Here is a 17,689-nt window from a genome sequence, read left to right as displayed (position 1 = left end):
TTTTCATTACATATCTCTGTACACAGAATATATGTATGTCCATGTGTATGTATTATTTTATTTATATGCTTCGTTATGGTAACTTTGTAATAATGCAGCTGCTGTGCTTGCTGACCCTACATTTCCTCTTAAGATTACACTCTCATCTTTTCTCATTATCCTTATTTAAGATGACAAAAGTAGGTTTCAGATTTCACATGAGGATGTTCTTTTACTTTTCTTTTATTCCCCTTCCGACCATTTTTTTAATCACCCCTAATATGTATCTATAATTAATTATAGGGTCGCCTATCCATGTTCATCCCTAACATAAAAAGACGAATTGAATACAGAATAATGCAATCATGTAATAATATTGATACTATTCATGAAAATTTTTCGCTGATAGATGGTCTCGAGACATACACGCCTACTCTTTTAATTTTTGTCTTTATTTTATCAATGAAGTACAAGCTATATGCTAATTACTATGATTATTATGCTAAATATAGTTATGCATGGTAATTAACCTTGAGCTGCATGCATGCATGTGGCTCTACATATATACAATTGGGCAGGTCAAATTAATGTATGTGTGGCCAGTTTGAACAAGAGTCACAGATTTTGTTTGAATTTGTGATTGACTCGATTCCACACTGTTCTATACTGCATAAGCCTGAGACAAATCTTATTTAAATGTAATAGTATTTTGTTTTATTAATGAAACCCCAAAGGCTCATTCATTATGGTCAATTTCATTTCTTTTCTGATTTTTTTCTTGGGAAAATATAGCAGTCTGCATGGGGGTGATAGTTTCGCAGGATGTCGCAGGAGGAATCCGTTTGACATAATTATATGGATGCCTTTTTAATAATGATATATGAGTCCTGCAGAATGTTGGTATATGTATCTCTTTGAATAATCTCACTTCCCAATTGTTATCGTTTTTAAAATAGTATATCCAACACACATTTTAACATAAATAGAAAGTATAATTCTATAATATTTTTTAAACTTTTTTAATAGAATAAAGTTTAAACATTCTATTTTTATTCAGAAAAAGAAAAATTCTTTTAAAAAAATTATAGAACTATAATTTATATTCATCTTAAAATACGTGTCGAACACTCTGTCACAAACGATAACAATCTGCTAGAGCGAAATCAGGAATTTATTTTAGGGGATCGAATAATACAAATATCAAGAAATAGATTAAGTGCCCGTTTTAAAAATATTAAAATAAGTAATTTATTATTTAAAATAAATAAGTGACCTACAAATAATAAATAGATAAATACTTATAAGTTATATAAGTGTTTGGATAATTTTACTTACAAGTCGGATATTTTTTTTATTTAAATAAATCAAAATAAATAATTTTTAAATTTAATTATCTTATTTTGTGAATTTTAGATTAGATTAATATTTAAATTTTTTTTTAAAATTAAAGTTAATAAAAAAACGAAAAAGTACGTTGTAACCAACATTTAACTTATCTTATAATAAAATTCGACTTATATATTAAGTCGGACAAACACTCCATAAATACTGGTTTATAACTCAATAAACCACATATATGACTGTTGACAAACAGACCCTAATACTGTATATTTATCCCAATAAAGACAATAATCAAGAAACTAGTTACAACCCTCCACCATTCATCAAGGTATGGTTTGCAAATCAATCAAGGCAAGATACATTACTTACAATTTAACAAAAAGATGCAGAAAGAAATGAAGAACAACTCTTTCAGAAAAGTTAAAACAAAATGACATATTGATAATACTAACACTACAAATGGCCTTCACCTTCTGTGATAGCTGATGACATATAGCTCATACCAAGAGAAGTTTGATCATCAGCAACATTATTAACTGCAGTCCCATTATTTCTTGGTATTGCTGCTTGAAACTGTTGCTTACAAGCATGACAAGTTATTTCCAACAGAGTTGAGCTAATTTTCTTTGTAGCTTGCTCTTTCAAAATCTGAGCCTTTTCTAGCTCAGCCTGTGCTGCTTGTCTTATTCTTTTAGCATTAGCAAACTCCATTTCCGCCAATTCAATCTGTCTCTTCCCTTGTTTCCTTGCTTCTTCCGCTAATGCCTTCTCGGCCATCGCCTTCTTCAATTCCTCATTTCCACTTACTTCATCATTCTTCGTGTTCTCATTGGTTCTAGTACTGCATGATGATGTTCCTATAGAGAGTTTTAAATGCGTAGAATCGTTTTCATTGCGGTTACTGTAAAACGAACACGGCTGCACGTTTGATGATGATGGTAATAGTTGTAGTTCTAAGTTGTGTTGATGATCATGATCGGGAGGGGAACGGTCAAGATTTTCTCGATCTGACCGTGGGCTAACATTGTTTCTTGGAATTGAGAATGATCTCGACAATGCCGCGAAATTCGTAAAATTCGTGTCACTAGAAGGGCTTGTGCTGGAAGCTGTACGAGATGAGCAGGCCTGTTGCTGCTGCTGCTGCAATGTTACCTGTAGGTGATCAGGTCGGATTCTCCGAATATTGCAGGCATCTTGGTGCTCAATGAAACTCTCAACTCTAACATAAGACACAATTCAAAAAAATGTACCGAATCAAATTAATGTAATAATTCACAGTCTTGATTATAATGATGACAAGTAACTCATGACTTGACCTCTTTTTGGTATCTTTTAATGATGAATTTGTAGAATTAGTACAGTACTATTGCAAGTAGCTTAGTCAAATTATAATCAAAGCTTTCTTGTGTAGGGCTACTAATTAACTAACAAACAAATATAGTACTATAGAACAAGATATGATTCGGATTATGACTAATGTATAGAGTAATATTTTACTTAACAAACTTAACTGAATATAAAGATTTATACTAGCTAGATGCTAGCTACTAACTTTAACAAATTAATTACAATTGATACCCCTAGTACCAATCATAATAAGCATGAGGTCGTAGAATTATGTTAGTAGTTAGCACTAATTAATATAGGAATTTTGTTGTTGGGTTCATCCCAATCTGTACATAAACATCTTGAAAAAGTCTAAGAAAGCTGAAAAAAATTAATGCTTAAAGATGTAAGCTTTCAACCAGATGTAGTGTATTTCATAGGTATTTCCTGGGTTTCAGTGGTAATATATAGCAAATAAATAATTTACTTATTATAATTCGTTTAATTTCGGGAATGAGAATAAGATTTTAATACGAACGAGGAGGAGGATTAAGGTAGGAATTAACCTGGAAAAGACACGACCACAGTCACAAGAATGGCCTCGGGTGCCACAAGTTTTAAGATGGGCCTTATAATCAGATTGAACAGCATAGCCTTTAGAACACTTCTCACAAACCCACTGTTTGTTATTGCTGTGTTTTCTTCTAAAGTGCTTTTTAATCCCCACAAGATCTCCAAGTGCGTGGCATGGATCATGGTGTAAGCAACTTGGTTCAGGGCAAACAAACACTCTTTTTCTCACCTCTGGCGACTCTCTTTTTAGTAACTTCCACGGTACCTTGTGCCTCCTCCGGTGCATCTGAAGATTCTGGTCTCTTTGAAATCCTTGGTTGCAGATCTCACACACATATCTGTCTGATTCCAATAGTGTCTTTGGTGATAAGGAAACCACCTCAGCATCAGGATCTGCTATCATTAACATGTAAACCTAATTAACAATATACTTATGTATATGGTGCATATACGGATAAGGTACACCAATAGTCAAACGGACGAATATTTTACCCTGCACAGACCCTGCGACATGCTATGTCTGATTAAATAAATCAACAATATGTATTAGAGAGAATAGTAATACGAATTACCTGGAGTACCAGCAGGTCTTCTTTTTCTACGGGCATTTTCGGAGGAATTGGTGAAAGCATAAGAAGAAGAAGATGGGCCGGTAGAAGCAGTGGGGTTATTTTCTAACATGGAGGCTAAGATAGGTATTTACTTATTTTTGAAGTGGTCTGAAATAAACCTGAAAAGCAAGAGGAGGGGGATGGTGGAAGAACAATCAAATCTGAAGAAGTGGGAGAGGCTGTAGTTTGTACCAGCTTTATTCACATAAGGCCAGGAGGCACTAATGGTATATTGAGAGAGAGAGAGAGAGAGAGAGAGAGAGAATAGTTGAGGAGAAAGGGGGAGGAGGGGGAGTCAGCTTTCTTTTAAGGCTTAATTAGCTTAGGGCTGCTTTAAAGCTTTTAGCTTTTTCCTCTAAACTTTCTTGCTTTCTTTCATTTGACCCCCACCCCTTGAGCAGGTAAGGTTGAGGCAAGTCTTCTTCTGTATAAAGCTTATTAGCCTAGCTCATCAAAATTTGTGTAGTTGTGTTGTGTTAGATTACACTGTGTATATATGCTAGCCAGCCTTTCCTGCTCATCCAATCACCTTTCTTTCAACTACGACCCCACTTCCCATTCGCCTACTTTCTCATTTCAAACACTTCTTCTTTTTTTCTTGAATTTTCTATCCATTTAAACTTTGTCATTTATTTGTGTAATTGAGGCTCTGTTATAAAAATTGACCGATTTTTAAAAAATTGCCAATAAATCGTTCAAAAATCGGTCAAAAATATTTGTCCGATTTCCGATAAATCATCCGATTTTTTAAAAATCGTCCGATAAATCGTAAATCGTAAATCGGTACCTTAACCGAATAATTTCGATTTTCAAAATCTATAACACTGTATATGGGGTTACTCATTTTGGAAATCAGAATTAATCATTTTTATTTGTCAAAATCAGTCTAAGAGCATGTCCAATGGTAAAAATTGAAATGATTAGTTATAATGATTGACTATTATTATTTTTTAAAGTTTAGCTAAGAATTTTGATATGTAGTCCAATGGTATTATCTATAATTTTAAATATGTAAAATATAACTAAGGATTTTTTGATTGGCTAAATATAGCCGACGAAAAATGATTTTCTATATTTTTTGTTAAGGGCATCGAAGGTTGGATGGTTAGAAATTTTACATATTCTCAATAAGTGCCATTTACACAACACTTAGATGTCACCTAAATTATTTAGCTAAAATTTTTTTCCTAGGTCGGAGATACTCTTGGTTATCTATTGCTAGTACTAGTACTATCTTTCCTTGTTTATTAATCTAACTTGCAAATGTAATAAAGTAACGGTGGAAGCACATAAATATTTACAGAAAATTGTTACTCCTTCAGTTTCATTTATTATGTCCTAATTTTATTTTTATTGTCAAATTGAAATTTTTTTGATCTCAACTAATAATTTTACTTTTCGTGCTTTTATAAATTTTACAAAATTGAATCTGATAGTATAATAAGTATAATTCACGAAAGTAATTTTTAAAAATTTATAATTATCATATGACATAAATAATTTTATTTACAAAATTAGTCAATTTGGCCATAATTTGGTTAAAATGATAAAATGAGTGAGATGGAGGGAGTATAAACTAAATAACACTACGTGAAAAACTGGAATAGACATCACACTTTTTACATCAGTTACAAAACAATCGATGTAAAAACAATTTTTGACATCAGTTTCTCTCAAACTGATGTGAAACAGCATTATTCACATCAGTTTCATGGCCGACCGTTGTATATAACTGCTTTTTAAAAAATTAAAAAAACACGGAACAAATTGTTCCCCCTTTACAATTAAAAAAACACGGGGGAAATTTTTACTTAAACAAAATTCATTTCCCCCTTCTCTCTCACTGCTCTCCCTCCCCGACCTCTCTCTCGGTACACTCTCCCTCCCCGACTTCTCTCTCTCTCCGTCTCCGTCTCTCCCCTCTCAACTATCACTCCCCCCTCTCTTCCACCTCTACCCGTTACAAGCCCTAAAACAAAGTTAAACCCTCTAATTACAGATCGAGCAAGAAGGTTGACATGTAGCCCTGAGAAGTGTTCATACAACGCGAATCAAGCAAGTTTTACACAAATCGAGCTCTGTTTCACCGAAATCGAACCCTAATTTGTAAGTGTATTTTCAATTAAATTTGATTTTTTGGGACTTTTGATTGGTGTGTGTGTCTTACAGTCAGATTATTACTGAATTTGTGTATCTTTGTGAATTGATGTGTATGCATTATTTTTACTTGTGTGAAATGGGGCTTTGTTGATATATTTGTGCTAATGTTATTTAAAATGATTGTAATCCTCTTTCTTTTTTGATTGTAGGTTTTAAAATGTGTATGCATTTTAGTAATCCTCTTTCTGTTTTGATTGTCTGTTTGTGCTGATATGGGGCTTTACAATTTTTTTTATTTATATAAACTGTGCAATTTATGGAAGGCAGTTGTGTTGTGTATGAGCTTGTGAACAAGTTCACAAGCTTAATTAGATATTTGTTAAAAAAGGTATAAAATTAGTGAAATACAGAAGAGATGTTAATGATTTTGCGGAGAACTAGTCGTAATTGTAATTTAGGTATTCATTTTAAAAAAAGGTATAAAATTAGTGAAACGCAATGTAATTTAGGTAACCGTTTATATCCGGAAGGTTGTATAGCTGAAAGCTATCTCGGAGAAGAATCTGTAGAATTTTGCAGCGAGTTTATTCGGCAGAGTTGCACAACTACAGGTCTTCCGAAGGACAAAGCCAAACTTGATGGTCCAATATCTCCTGCAATAATAAAGTCAGTCGAAGAAAAAGAGCGAGATGAGGCACACCTACATGTTCTTCAAAACAACTCGGAAGTGTATCCATACATCACGTAAGTTAAATTAATTAACCCTTATCTCAATCTTCTTTTAGCGAGTATTTATGGTATTTCCTTATCAATACTTTTATTTCTAGGATGCACAAGGAATTATTAGAAGAAACCTATCGAGGGAAAAAAAAGACCGTGCAATGGCTAATCGGAGAGCACAATCGGTTATTTTCTAGTTGGTTTGAAAAAAAGGTAATTGAAATGATAAGGAATGGAGAAGATGTTCCTGAAACGATAAGATGGCTTGCAGGAAAACCGTCTTTTTCCGTATTGACTTATGAAGGCTTTCTCGTTGATGGGGTTCGATATTTCACAAAAGACCGAGATAATGCGCGGGTGGTCCAAAACAGCGGCGTGTCTTTAGTTGCTAAGACTGTCCAAGTGAGTAGTGCCAAGGATTTAAATCTCGTGGAGAGCGATATGACATTTTATGGCATTATTGAAGAAATTTGGGAGTTGGATTACCGTGCATTTAAGGCTCTGCTGTTCTTGTGTAGATGGGCAGATAGCGATAGGGGTGTCAAGGTCGACGATCTCGACTTCACACCTGTGGACCTTAGTCGACAAGGTCACAAAAATGATAAGTACGTATCGGTTGACCAGGACAAGCAAGTTTTCTATGTCGACGATCCAGTCGATATTACCTGGTCAGTTGTATTAACTTCCACAAATCGAGATTACCATGAGGTGTATAATGACGACGATTTAGGGGACACAACACTGGAAAATCCTCCACTGCTCTCAAATCCCTAAAGTAGATGTCCCGGTAGATGTAGATGATGCAGATGAGCCTAGTCTTGGAAATCAACGAGAGGATGTCGAGGGAATTTGGATTAGAAAATGATTACATTTTGAATTTGGATGTCGATGTATTTTTAATTAATTTCGATATTTGTATTATTGTGAGAGACAGAAGTATGTTTTTGGGACATGTTTAAAATTGTACTTTTGCTAAACCCTGGATAATTTGTCTTTGATTTTCAGTTGTTTCATAGTTACAATGCATTTTACATTTGTTACATTCGCGTTATTTCTATATAATTGTCTGCTCTTTATTTTATTTATTTTTTTATTTTTTTTACTATAATGCATTTAGAACGCTTATTCCCACTGTTAATTATTATATATAGCTAATTATGTACACCATGTATTTCAGGAATTGCAAGCACAAGAATGGGGAAGAAGCAACCCAGAACACTGATATCTAAAAAAGCAGTGACAGAGGAGGGCGATGAGAAAAATGAAGAAAAGCAACTGGAAGTGAAGTAATTGACACCTGAAAAGCAAACTGATGTGAAGCAATTGACACCAGAAAAGAAACTGGATGCCGCACATCCTACAGATGACCCTGGAGAAGATGGAAAAAAGGCAGACTCTGATGTTCCACAAGAGACGGTTACAATTACAGAATCTAGGAAAAGAAAAACTAGAGCAGCACGTGGTGTTTGTGCTATGCACAAGGTCGTGGCGAAGAAAGCTCAAGGGAAAAACTTCAAAATCAGATACAACAGAATCGGAATTCCCATTGGTGACACAAGGCACGCCTTGCTGTCTTATATTGGCATGCTGGCGATGACGATGGTGCCAATTGATCTTGAAAATTGGCTAACAGTGGATGAGGAGTTAAAAGCAAAGATATGGAGTGATGTGCAGGTAAAATAAATCATGTTTATTTTACCTAAATATTGTAACTTGTTTAGTATATGAGTTTTTACCCTGTACATGGTTATGTTTTCCTCTAAGGATACTTTCAAAGTAGCTCTCGAAAGTGATGGGTTGGTCTTAAAGTCAGCGGGTACGAAGTGGAGACAATTCAAGTCTGAATTAACCAGAAAATTTGTGAAGCCGTATATTGGAAAGAAGAAGAAGCTAAGCAAGCCCCCTCCAAAATATGTGTATGTTGGCAAGGACTGTTGGAGAAGATTTGTGGCTGTGAGGACCGATAAAAGCTGGGAGGTATATCTTTCATATTTATATCTTTCACATTTATCGTGGTATATTTGAATTAGTATTGAATTTAATATATCTTGTGTGCATGAGATTAGTAAAGTGCAAAGCGAGCGAGTTAGCTCAATGACGATTTTGAAGCTTATATTGCCGAACAGATGAATACAGGAGATTCTCGCATATTTCTCATGCCTCATAATGAGAAGTAAGTTTTAGCGTTTGCAAAATTATAAAAACTTATAAACTGTCTCTATATTTTATAATTTCTTGTTGATTTATTTAACATTAAACAGTTATCACTGAATTTTGATTATGATTTGGGAATCGGAAATCTTCATTCTCAACCCTTTGGCCCATCCGACAAATTTTCCAAAATTGGAAGCAGCATTAACGCGGTAGTGTTAATTGAACTTTTTTTTTATATATGTTTGCTGTCTATTTTTTTTAGATTTTTTTTATGTATACTGCATGTTTACTCTGTACAGAGCGGTGAGATCTTATAATGCTCAGAAAGGATTGGTAAACAAAAACCCCAAGATTAAGAACCTTAGCGTAAGTATTCATTTGTGCACATTTGACTATAGTAGGGTTTTTTTTATAAATACTTTCTTTTTTGGGATTGATTGATTGTTAATTTTTTGTTGGATTAGGGATCCCCGAAACAACCGGGTGAATACGAGTGTGGGTACGTTGTCATGCGTTACATGAAAGACATATTCGAATATTAAGAAATGAAATTCATTACCAAGGTAATAAATGTACATTTAGCACAATCTGCAAACACCTAGAATAAATGTACATTTATCAGGGCATATTTATATTTATAGTATAGTATGATAATTCGCTGTTTTTGCACTCTGTAAATTTCACAGTGGGCAGCTAAGACTCGAAAGTGCTATATAAGGGAGGAACTTGATGCAGTGCGATTCGAGACTCTTCAATATGTCCAAGAGTTTGTTTAGTTTTCATGTTACCAGGGAACAATATTTAGTTTGATCAGTACACTATCATCTAGTTGGTCATTCGTTCGTTTGGTTGGTCTTGTAATCTGCTTAAGTAGTCTGCTACCATGCTAGTACCACGCTTTGCTGGAAATGACTTGCGTAATTAGACTAGTTATGGCATATCATGAATTGTGGATATTCGGTCTGACTTGTTTAAATGATTGTTATAACTTTTGTTGGATGATTTTCAAGTTATTATATAACTTTTGTTACATTTTCGTGCTTGTTTGGTGCTTGATATATAGCTAAAAAACTTTTAGTATTTCAGTTTTGGTTTGCGATTAGTCAATTTCAGTTTTGATAGTTTTGGTTTGCGATTGGTTTGGTTTGTGATTGGTTTGCGATTGGTAATTTTTGGCTAGTTGAATATGTGAATAATACACATCACTGAAAATGTAAAAACCGAAGTCTATGCTAATCAAAAACAACAGGCATATTGTGTTCTTTTGTACCCAAAACTGATGTATATACAACTCAATAACATCAGGCAAAGCAATTCCAAACTGATGTTAAATCAAATAAACAACGGTTTTGAACCGATGTCTTTGATTTTAACATAAATTATATACTTTAGACAACGGTTCAAAACCGATGTCTTTGACCTTAAGAAAAATTATATATTTTTACATCGGTTACTAACTGATGTGTAAAATGTGTTTTAACATCGGTTGAATGAACAACCGTTGTAAAGTATAGACATCGGCTAAAAACTGATGTCTATGTTAATCTTTAACATCAGTTTTTAAACGAGGGTGATATTAATAGTCATAATAAACATCATTTTTTAGAAAAAAACTGATGTAACAGGTTATAATCACACTCTGTGTGATATCTTTAAATTGATTATAATCTCTTAGTTTGCAAAATTAAAATGCTGCTAGGTACTTATATAAGATAAAGGACATCAGTTTATTGCCAAAAACGATGTGGAAAGCTATGTTTTACATCGGCTAGAAACCGATGTCAAAGGGGGGACCTTTCTCTACACCGACGAAGACATCGGTCAGGATTATTTTTTACATCGGCTAATAACCGATATTTATTCTAGTTTTTCACGTTGTGTAACCTGACAAGTTTTGCACTATGAAATAATTTAATTTGTTTTATTTGTGTAAATGTGGGGTTCATTTTTATTTAATAAATAAATAATTTGACACATGATATTTTGTAACTAGTTTGATAAATTATTTTGTATTCAGAATTTTTCAATGTAATTTGCAATTTTGCATGAACAAATGCATCCTACTTTGGACTTCACGTGACATACACCGCTAACTCACGTGAGTTACCATCATCAACTTTACCTTTGTCTCTGTAAAGTAAAAGTCGAACTGGTTAAAAAATGAGATTTTTAAATAAATCTACCACGTAGCTAAGTACTGCACAGTGTATGTACATGATATGATATGATGACCCTCAAAGTGAATTTATGCATGATTAGTGTTTTTTGAGCAGCTTTTGTAAAGATACATGAACTGTATTGAACAAACCACGATTATTATATGAAACAAAGCTTAATATAATCATGATTTCAACTTGTTTAATCCACTACAGCTAGCTTCATCCTACAATGCATGCATCGCCGTGCCACCTCCAGCTCGCAATCCTCGCATATATGTTTGTGTGCTTGTATTGCTTGCTTGCGTTGCGTGTGTAAGGTTATGGTTCGGTTTATTTGTATTTCGACTAAATCGAACAAATGTTTAACATTTGATTAAAAACAATATTCATAAACGAACCAAATTGACCGACTCTACTTCTTAATTCCGTTATCATCTGATCATTCTTAATAGCATGTATTTGTTCGTCAATTATTTGAGTTTAACTTATGAAATATTCAAATTCGGATCTGAAATAATGTAATTGTGCTCGTGCTCGAGCCAGAGTTTGAGTTTTGAATTATTCGGCTCGTAATCGAGCTAGCTTCCATAATTTTTAATATTTTAAAATTATAAATTTTTTTTACATAAATATTCAATAATTAAAGAAGATTCATATATTTAATCGAGTCAAGTTCTATCGCAGCAACAGCTCATATTCGAGCTGTCAAACTTTTTAGCTAAAATTAAACTCAAGTTTAATAATGTTCAACTCGGCTCAACTTGCATTACTGTTCTAAAGATTACGGACTGCAAATTGCAACCAGCTACTTTGTAATGTCGTGCTGCCCATATTTAATTACCTTAATTGTTGTGTTATGCTGAACTCCGATGAGGCTGCAGTAATCACGCGCACTGCTCCTCTTCATTGTAACTCATAAGTATCTGTGTGTGTATAGTTTTACACCCACCAATTTAGTGTGTATAGACACACTCAAGGTAAAAGTAATTAAAGGTGAAAGAAAATGATGGTTTACCCCATTTAAGTGTGTTGGATCATTACATGATTTTATGATCATCTGCAAGGTAAAGCCATGCATTGTTTAACCGTTTTTATTTGCTGCAGAATTAGTTACCTGATTTGGTTTAATTTGTTCATATGCACAAACAAGATACATTATTTTTCTTGAACCCTAATAGAGAAATTAATTTACAACAAAATGAAAAAAATGGTATGGCCGAACTAGGAAAAAATAATTCTAATGAAGTTTGATTGTTTTAAATCACTTACTACCAATTATTTTCAAGACCTGACATGTCATATCTAATTTGATTAAATAATATAAAATATATCCTCACATATAAATATACGCTCTGATCCTTCGATATGATCTTCAAAGAATCACGTTTTATATCCATGATCAATTTATTGTTTTTAGAATTTTTGTTTATATACAAATAATTATTACGAACATATGATTAGTTAAGAATCGTCAAGTTTGACGGCAAAATATATTTGACATATACAAATATCTTACGTGAATAGGAATATTGTTTATAAAATTAGAAAAGACCCGGAGCCTGGTACTTAATTAATTGTTAATTGTATTCGCATGGGAGAAGTTGGATTCTCGACACATGACAGCATCAACAAAAAGGGACCTCATCTCTCTCAAATCTCGCCACTTCGAATCTAATCATTCGCAGTACTGCTTGCTTAATTATACTCTTTCAACTCAACCCTCACCATTAAGTATGTTTATATCACATTAATTAGTTAATTAATTCAAATGGTTTAATATATAAAGTTTACTTTTGACTTTACCATAAGTCCACATGCTAAGATACCTTATTACCTTTATAATTTGGCTTAGTTTGAGAACCTCACGCTAGTAATAACTAACTATAAATAGCTAGCTTTTAAATAGGATCGTTTATGTACACCTAGCCTCGACTAGAAACTTCCCGCGAAACTAGAAATTAGTGAAGTAACTATTTGTCTAAGCGTTTGTTTAGTGGGTGAACATAGAAACATTCTATAATAATGATTTTTGTTGTGTTTACTGTTCCATCGGTTCCTTCAAATTCCTTATAATTAGAATCTATCGGCACATATTTTAAGATCTATGTAAAATTTGATTTTTTATATTATTTTAAATATATTTTTTTAATAAAATATGTATTTTTAATTTTTATACAGAAACATAAAATTTAAAAATAAATTATAAAGTTATACTTTATAATAATTTTAAAATACATGTTGAGAAAAAATATGTAAAAAAATAAATGGGACGGAGTGAGTATCTTTTATTAAAATAAAAACTTTTATGAATTCAGAAATTTCATTGTTATTGCTACGAAAAAATCAATCAAAACTTGTCACTTTTTTTAACTGTCCATGCATGACACCCACAGAGAAATCAATTACTTAAGACCCTGTTTATTTATCAACTTCTAAATGACACGAAAATTTAAAAAAATCAAGAATCATGACACCAGTAATCTGTAGGTGCGGATCAGTTGTATTTATCTTTTCATCCATTCTTTTTGGCATATTTATATATGCAACAAAACATCATATAAAAAGTTTTACTTTAATCTTGGTTAAAAAACATACTATACCCACCGGTTGTTAAATTACCCATTGACATTCATGGGATCCACTAACCATAGATTTACTTTTGCCCTCGTCTGCTTCTCGATTTAGTTCAACTTTAATCTTCAAATCAAACAAATTTTAGATACATACATATGATCTCATTAAAATCTGTTGTAGCCCATTAATCGTCTACCTAATTGTTAAGAAATGTAGTAATTTTATAGCGCTAGTGCATATGCAGATGATGAACATGTCTAGCTGAATTTGAGAAAGAATTGGTAGCTTTCTAATCAATTCATATGTGGGGTGTCAAGTGCTAATCTAGTAGATGCATGATGTCGTTTAAATATTATCAATACGTTTTCCAGAAAACAAGGGTTAAAATTTTAAATATATAATTCAAACGATAAAATATTTTAGATTTTAGATAAACGGTTACTCTCTATAAAGTAAAACTGATGAGATGATCGAACATGGAAGTTTATAGTACTTCCGTGCTTGTAAATATTGGTGGTCAAGGGCCTACCCTAAGTTGTTGTAATTCAAGAATCAATATGGATTTATATATGTAAGAATTGAGAGCAACTACGGCGAATGTGCTATGCACATGACTAGGGTTAAAGAGTTATTCTTTCGGCCTCATTGAGCTGGTTCCAACTACTGTCGATATTATCCTTTTGTAGTATAATCTTTCAATTTTCATGTATGTACTTAGGGCTGCAATGGATCCTATTTTTTTTGATCAAATTTTATTTTAATTAATTCATATCCGCTCCATTGACTTTCGGATCGGATCGGATCGAATATCCAATGCATTGACAGCCCTAACCGTAATTGCATAGTTGCATACATGTCAACTTAAACAACTTATACTGCCTAGCTTAATTCGATTGTGTGCATGTACTTATACACATGGCTAAAGTTACAACACAACTTCTCTATTTTTCCAACTTAAGTCTAACTATACATGATTTGTAGAAATTTATATCTCAACTTGCAAGAATACGAAGACTACTACTTAATCGGATACTGCATCCATTATGTTTTCCGTCACTAAAACATTTAGAGCGCAAAATTAATAACCTTTATTAATAAGCGAAACCTCATTTCAAGTGATATTTGGTTTCACTTATTTTTTGTTACCAATACCTTTTGGTTTCACTTTTAATAATTCATGTTATAACTCTAACTCTAATTGTATTATTATTATCTTTTTTATTCCTATATGACTTATTATAATTCTATATATATATATATAATTTTTACCCGTTTTTCCTTATTAATAAATTTTTTAAGTGATACTTTGTTTTCACTTATTCTTTGGTTCTATCACCTTTTATTTTTTTTGTTTTTATGATTCATGGTGTAACTCTAAGTGTAATATATCTATACTATCTATACTATACTATAATAGCCGGAATAAAGATAATTTGGTTCAACGGTTTGGTTCAACGATAACTCCCTAATTTTGATTATTACAAAAATAGATAAATAGTGTTATATATCTAAAACTACTAAATTATTAAACTACTACTAAATATAATATACTTATCCTACTAAACTACGAATACAACTTATCCTATTATTAAAAGATATAAATAATAGTGTTATATATCTGTTAAACTACTAAATTGTTAAACTACTAGAAATAGTCTATTTATTCTACTAAATTACGACCACATGTTATTCTATTATTTTTATTATAAATTTATAATCATTATATATTTATATAAATATTTTAAATATATAATATAACTGGATAAATAAAAATTTAAAATATTAATGGCAACTCGTGCATCGCACGGGATTTATGCTAGTATATTTATTAATAAGCGAAATCTCTTTTCAAGTGGTACTTGGTTTCACTTATTTTTTGGTACCACCATCTTTTGGTTTCACTTTTAGTGATCAATGTTATAACTCTAACTCTAATTGTATTATTATTATCCTTTTTTATTCCTATATGACTTATAATTATATATATATATATATATATATAACTTTTACCCGTTTTTCCTTATTAATAATTTTTTTAAGTGATACTTTGTTTTCACTTATTTTTTGGTTTTATCACCTTTTGTTTTTTGTTTTTATAATTCATGGTGTAACTTTAAGTGTAATATATATATTTATTAATAAGCGATACCTCCTTTCAAGTGGTACTTGGTTTCACGTATTTTTTGGTACCACCACCTTTTGGTTTCACTTTTAGTGATTCATGTTATAACTCTAACTTGTATAATTATTATCCTTTTTGATTACTATATGACTTATAATTCTATATATATATATATATTATTTTTACCCATTTTTCTTTATTAATAAATTTTTTTAAGTGATATTTTGTTTTCACTTATTCTTTGGTTCTATCACCTTTTGTTTTTTTGTTTTTATGATTCATGGTATAACTCTAAGTGTAATATTTTTATCCTTTTTGATTCGTATATGACTTATAATTCTATATGTATAATTTTAACCTATTTTTCTTTATTAATAAACGAAATATATTCACTTATTTTTTAGTTCCACCACTTTTTGGTTTCACATTTTATAACTTCAAGTGTATTATTTTTATCCCTTTTTATTCCTACATGACTTATAATTGTATATGTATTATTTTTACTCATTTTTAAATTTTTATAAGTCATAATTTTTTATTATTTTATAGGTTTGAATCCTATTTTTAATTATATTTTAAAATAAATAAGTTCATAAATTGGCTCAACTAAATAGGTTCCGAGAAATATAAACCACGATCAAGTAAATAGGCCATGTGTTTAAATTGAAATTTTTTTAATTTAGAATTTTTTAATTTGTTGGTAGAATTCCATTTTAATAAAATGGTATGAATATTATAAAAAATTGTATTTTGGTTTCACCATTTGAAAATAATAAAATTGTTCAAACCGTAATATGATTACAATTCTATTTTCGTAGAACTCCAAATTATTTTTTGATAGGGTACATGGTTTTATCTTAGTACGGTTACGCCGTATTTTGATTTCACCCCTATAGTTCTCTTTCATGTAGAGTTTTATGTTGTTTTTAAAAAAAATATAGATTGGAATCATATAATAATTACGATATTTTTATTTTTTGTAAAATTCTTTTTTATTTTTTATTAAAATAATAAAATGGAATCCTTTAAACAGTGTTATTATTAATTAATAAGGAAATCATCTTTTAAAGGATACTTTGGTTTCACTTCTTTTCGTTTTTACGAACTTTTGCTTTCACCCTTTTTAAATCTTGCTATAGCTCTAAATATGCCATTTTTATTCTTTTTTATTCATATATGACTTATAATTCTATATGTAATACTTTACCCGTTTTTTTATTCTTATATATCACATATTTATATTGTTTTTATATAAACGAAATTGTATATACATATTGTAATTTCTAGATTCATACCTACAGAATGCTATTTTAGGAAAAATGCAAATTTATACATACATAATGAATATTTTATTAAAAAAAATTATGCAATCACAAACTATATAAAAACACAAATTCGGCTAACAATAAGATATTTAATATGCAATTACTTAGTGCTGTTGATTTAATTTTTTTAAAAATTATCCATCAATCGTGTCACGACTAAAGTTTTGATGTAAAATATTAGTTATGTCTTTTTGAACAATAGATACATAATAACGTTGAGTTTGTTATTATAATGAGATTTGAATTAATGAAAGCTACATATAATTTAAAAGTGAAAATTGCAATAATCGTACAATTTTATTTATTATATATTTTAATAAAAAAATTAAAATAAATTTTTATAATCATTATTAAATATTGATATTTTTATCTCGATCCGTGCTTCGAACAGGTTATGTACTATTATAAATAATTTTTAGAATATGTTATAATTGAATGTATGTATGATATCATGTATTCATTTTTCATATTATTTTTCCTATCATGATATCATGATGTATTTATGTGTATGTGCGTGTATAACATTAAAATCTATCATCCCCATAATTAAATTGAGGGGTTTTGTAACACAAAATGAAAATGACAAACTAATAGAATGATGAAGAATGTGTATATATAAAGATAATGGAAATTAATCAGGAGCCAACGTGGGTTGGGGGTAGCCAGCTAATCCAAAGCAATGAAACATTGCGGGAGGAAGCAATG

The 17,689-nt window shown here is 31.1% G+C and overlaps 1 protein-coding gene across 1 annotated transcript; it reads right to left on the bottom strand.

Moving 5' to 3' along the window:
* Positions 1 to 1,556: 1,556 nt before the first annotated feature.
* On the bottom strand, positions 1,557 to 4,304 carry LOC141679053 (protein indeterminate-domain 16-like). Its single transcript, XM_074485539.1, has 3 exons — positions 3,792 to 4,304; positions 3,213 to 3,612; positions 1,557 to 2,539 (listed from the first exon to the last, which is right to left on the bottom strand). The coding sequence occupies exons 1-3, from the start codon at positions 3,898 to 3,900 to the stop codon at positions 1,774 to 1,776; spliced, it is 1,275 nt and encodes a 424-aa protein (XP_074341640.1). The 5' UTR covers positions 3,901 to 4,304; the 3' UTR covers positions 1,557 to 1,773.
* Positions 4,305 to 17,689: the final 13,385 nt, after the last annotated feature.

This window comes from Apium graveolens, chromosome 1, assembly GCF_009905375.1.
Source record: "Apium graveolens cultivar Ventura chromosome 1, ASM990537v1, whole genome shotgun sequence".
NCBI lineage: Eukaryota > Viridiplantae > Streptophyta > Magnoliopsida > Apiales > Apiaceae > Apium > Apium graveolens.
The sequence above is the reverse complement of the archived record's forward strand: the minus strand, read 5'-3'. Positions and strand labels throughout refer to the sequence as shown.

What these genes read in the sequence shown, in the direction of transcription:
- LOC141679053 (XM_074485539.1), bottom strand. Translation starts at nt 3,900, where the DNA reads ATGTTAGAAAATAACCCCACTGCTTCTACCGGCCCATCTTCTTCTTCT. An exon ending in AAGACCTGCTGGTACTCCAG is followed by an intron (nt 3,613 to 3,791) that starts GTAATTCGTATT and finishes TAATGATAGCAG; the next exon opens with ATCCTGATGCTGAGGTGGTT. An exon ending in TGTGGTCGTGTCTTTTCCAG is followed by an intron (nt 2,540 to 3,212) that starts GTTAATTCCTAC and finishes GTCTTATGTTAG; the next exon opens with AGTTGAGAGTTTCATTGAGC.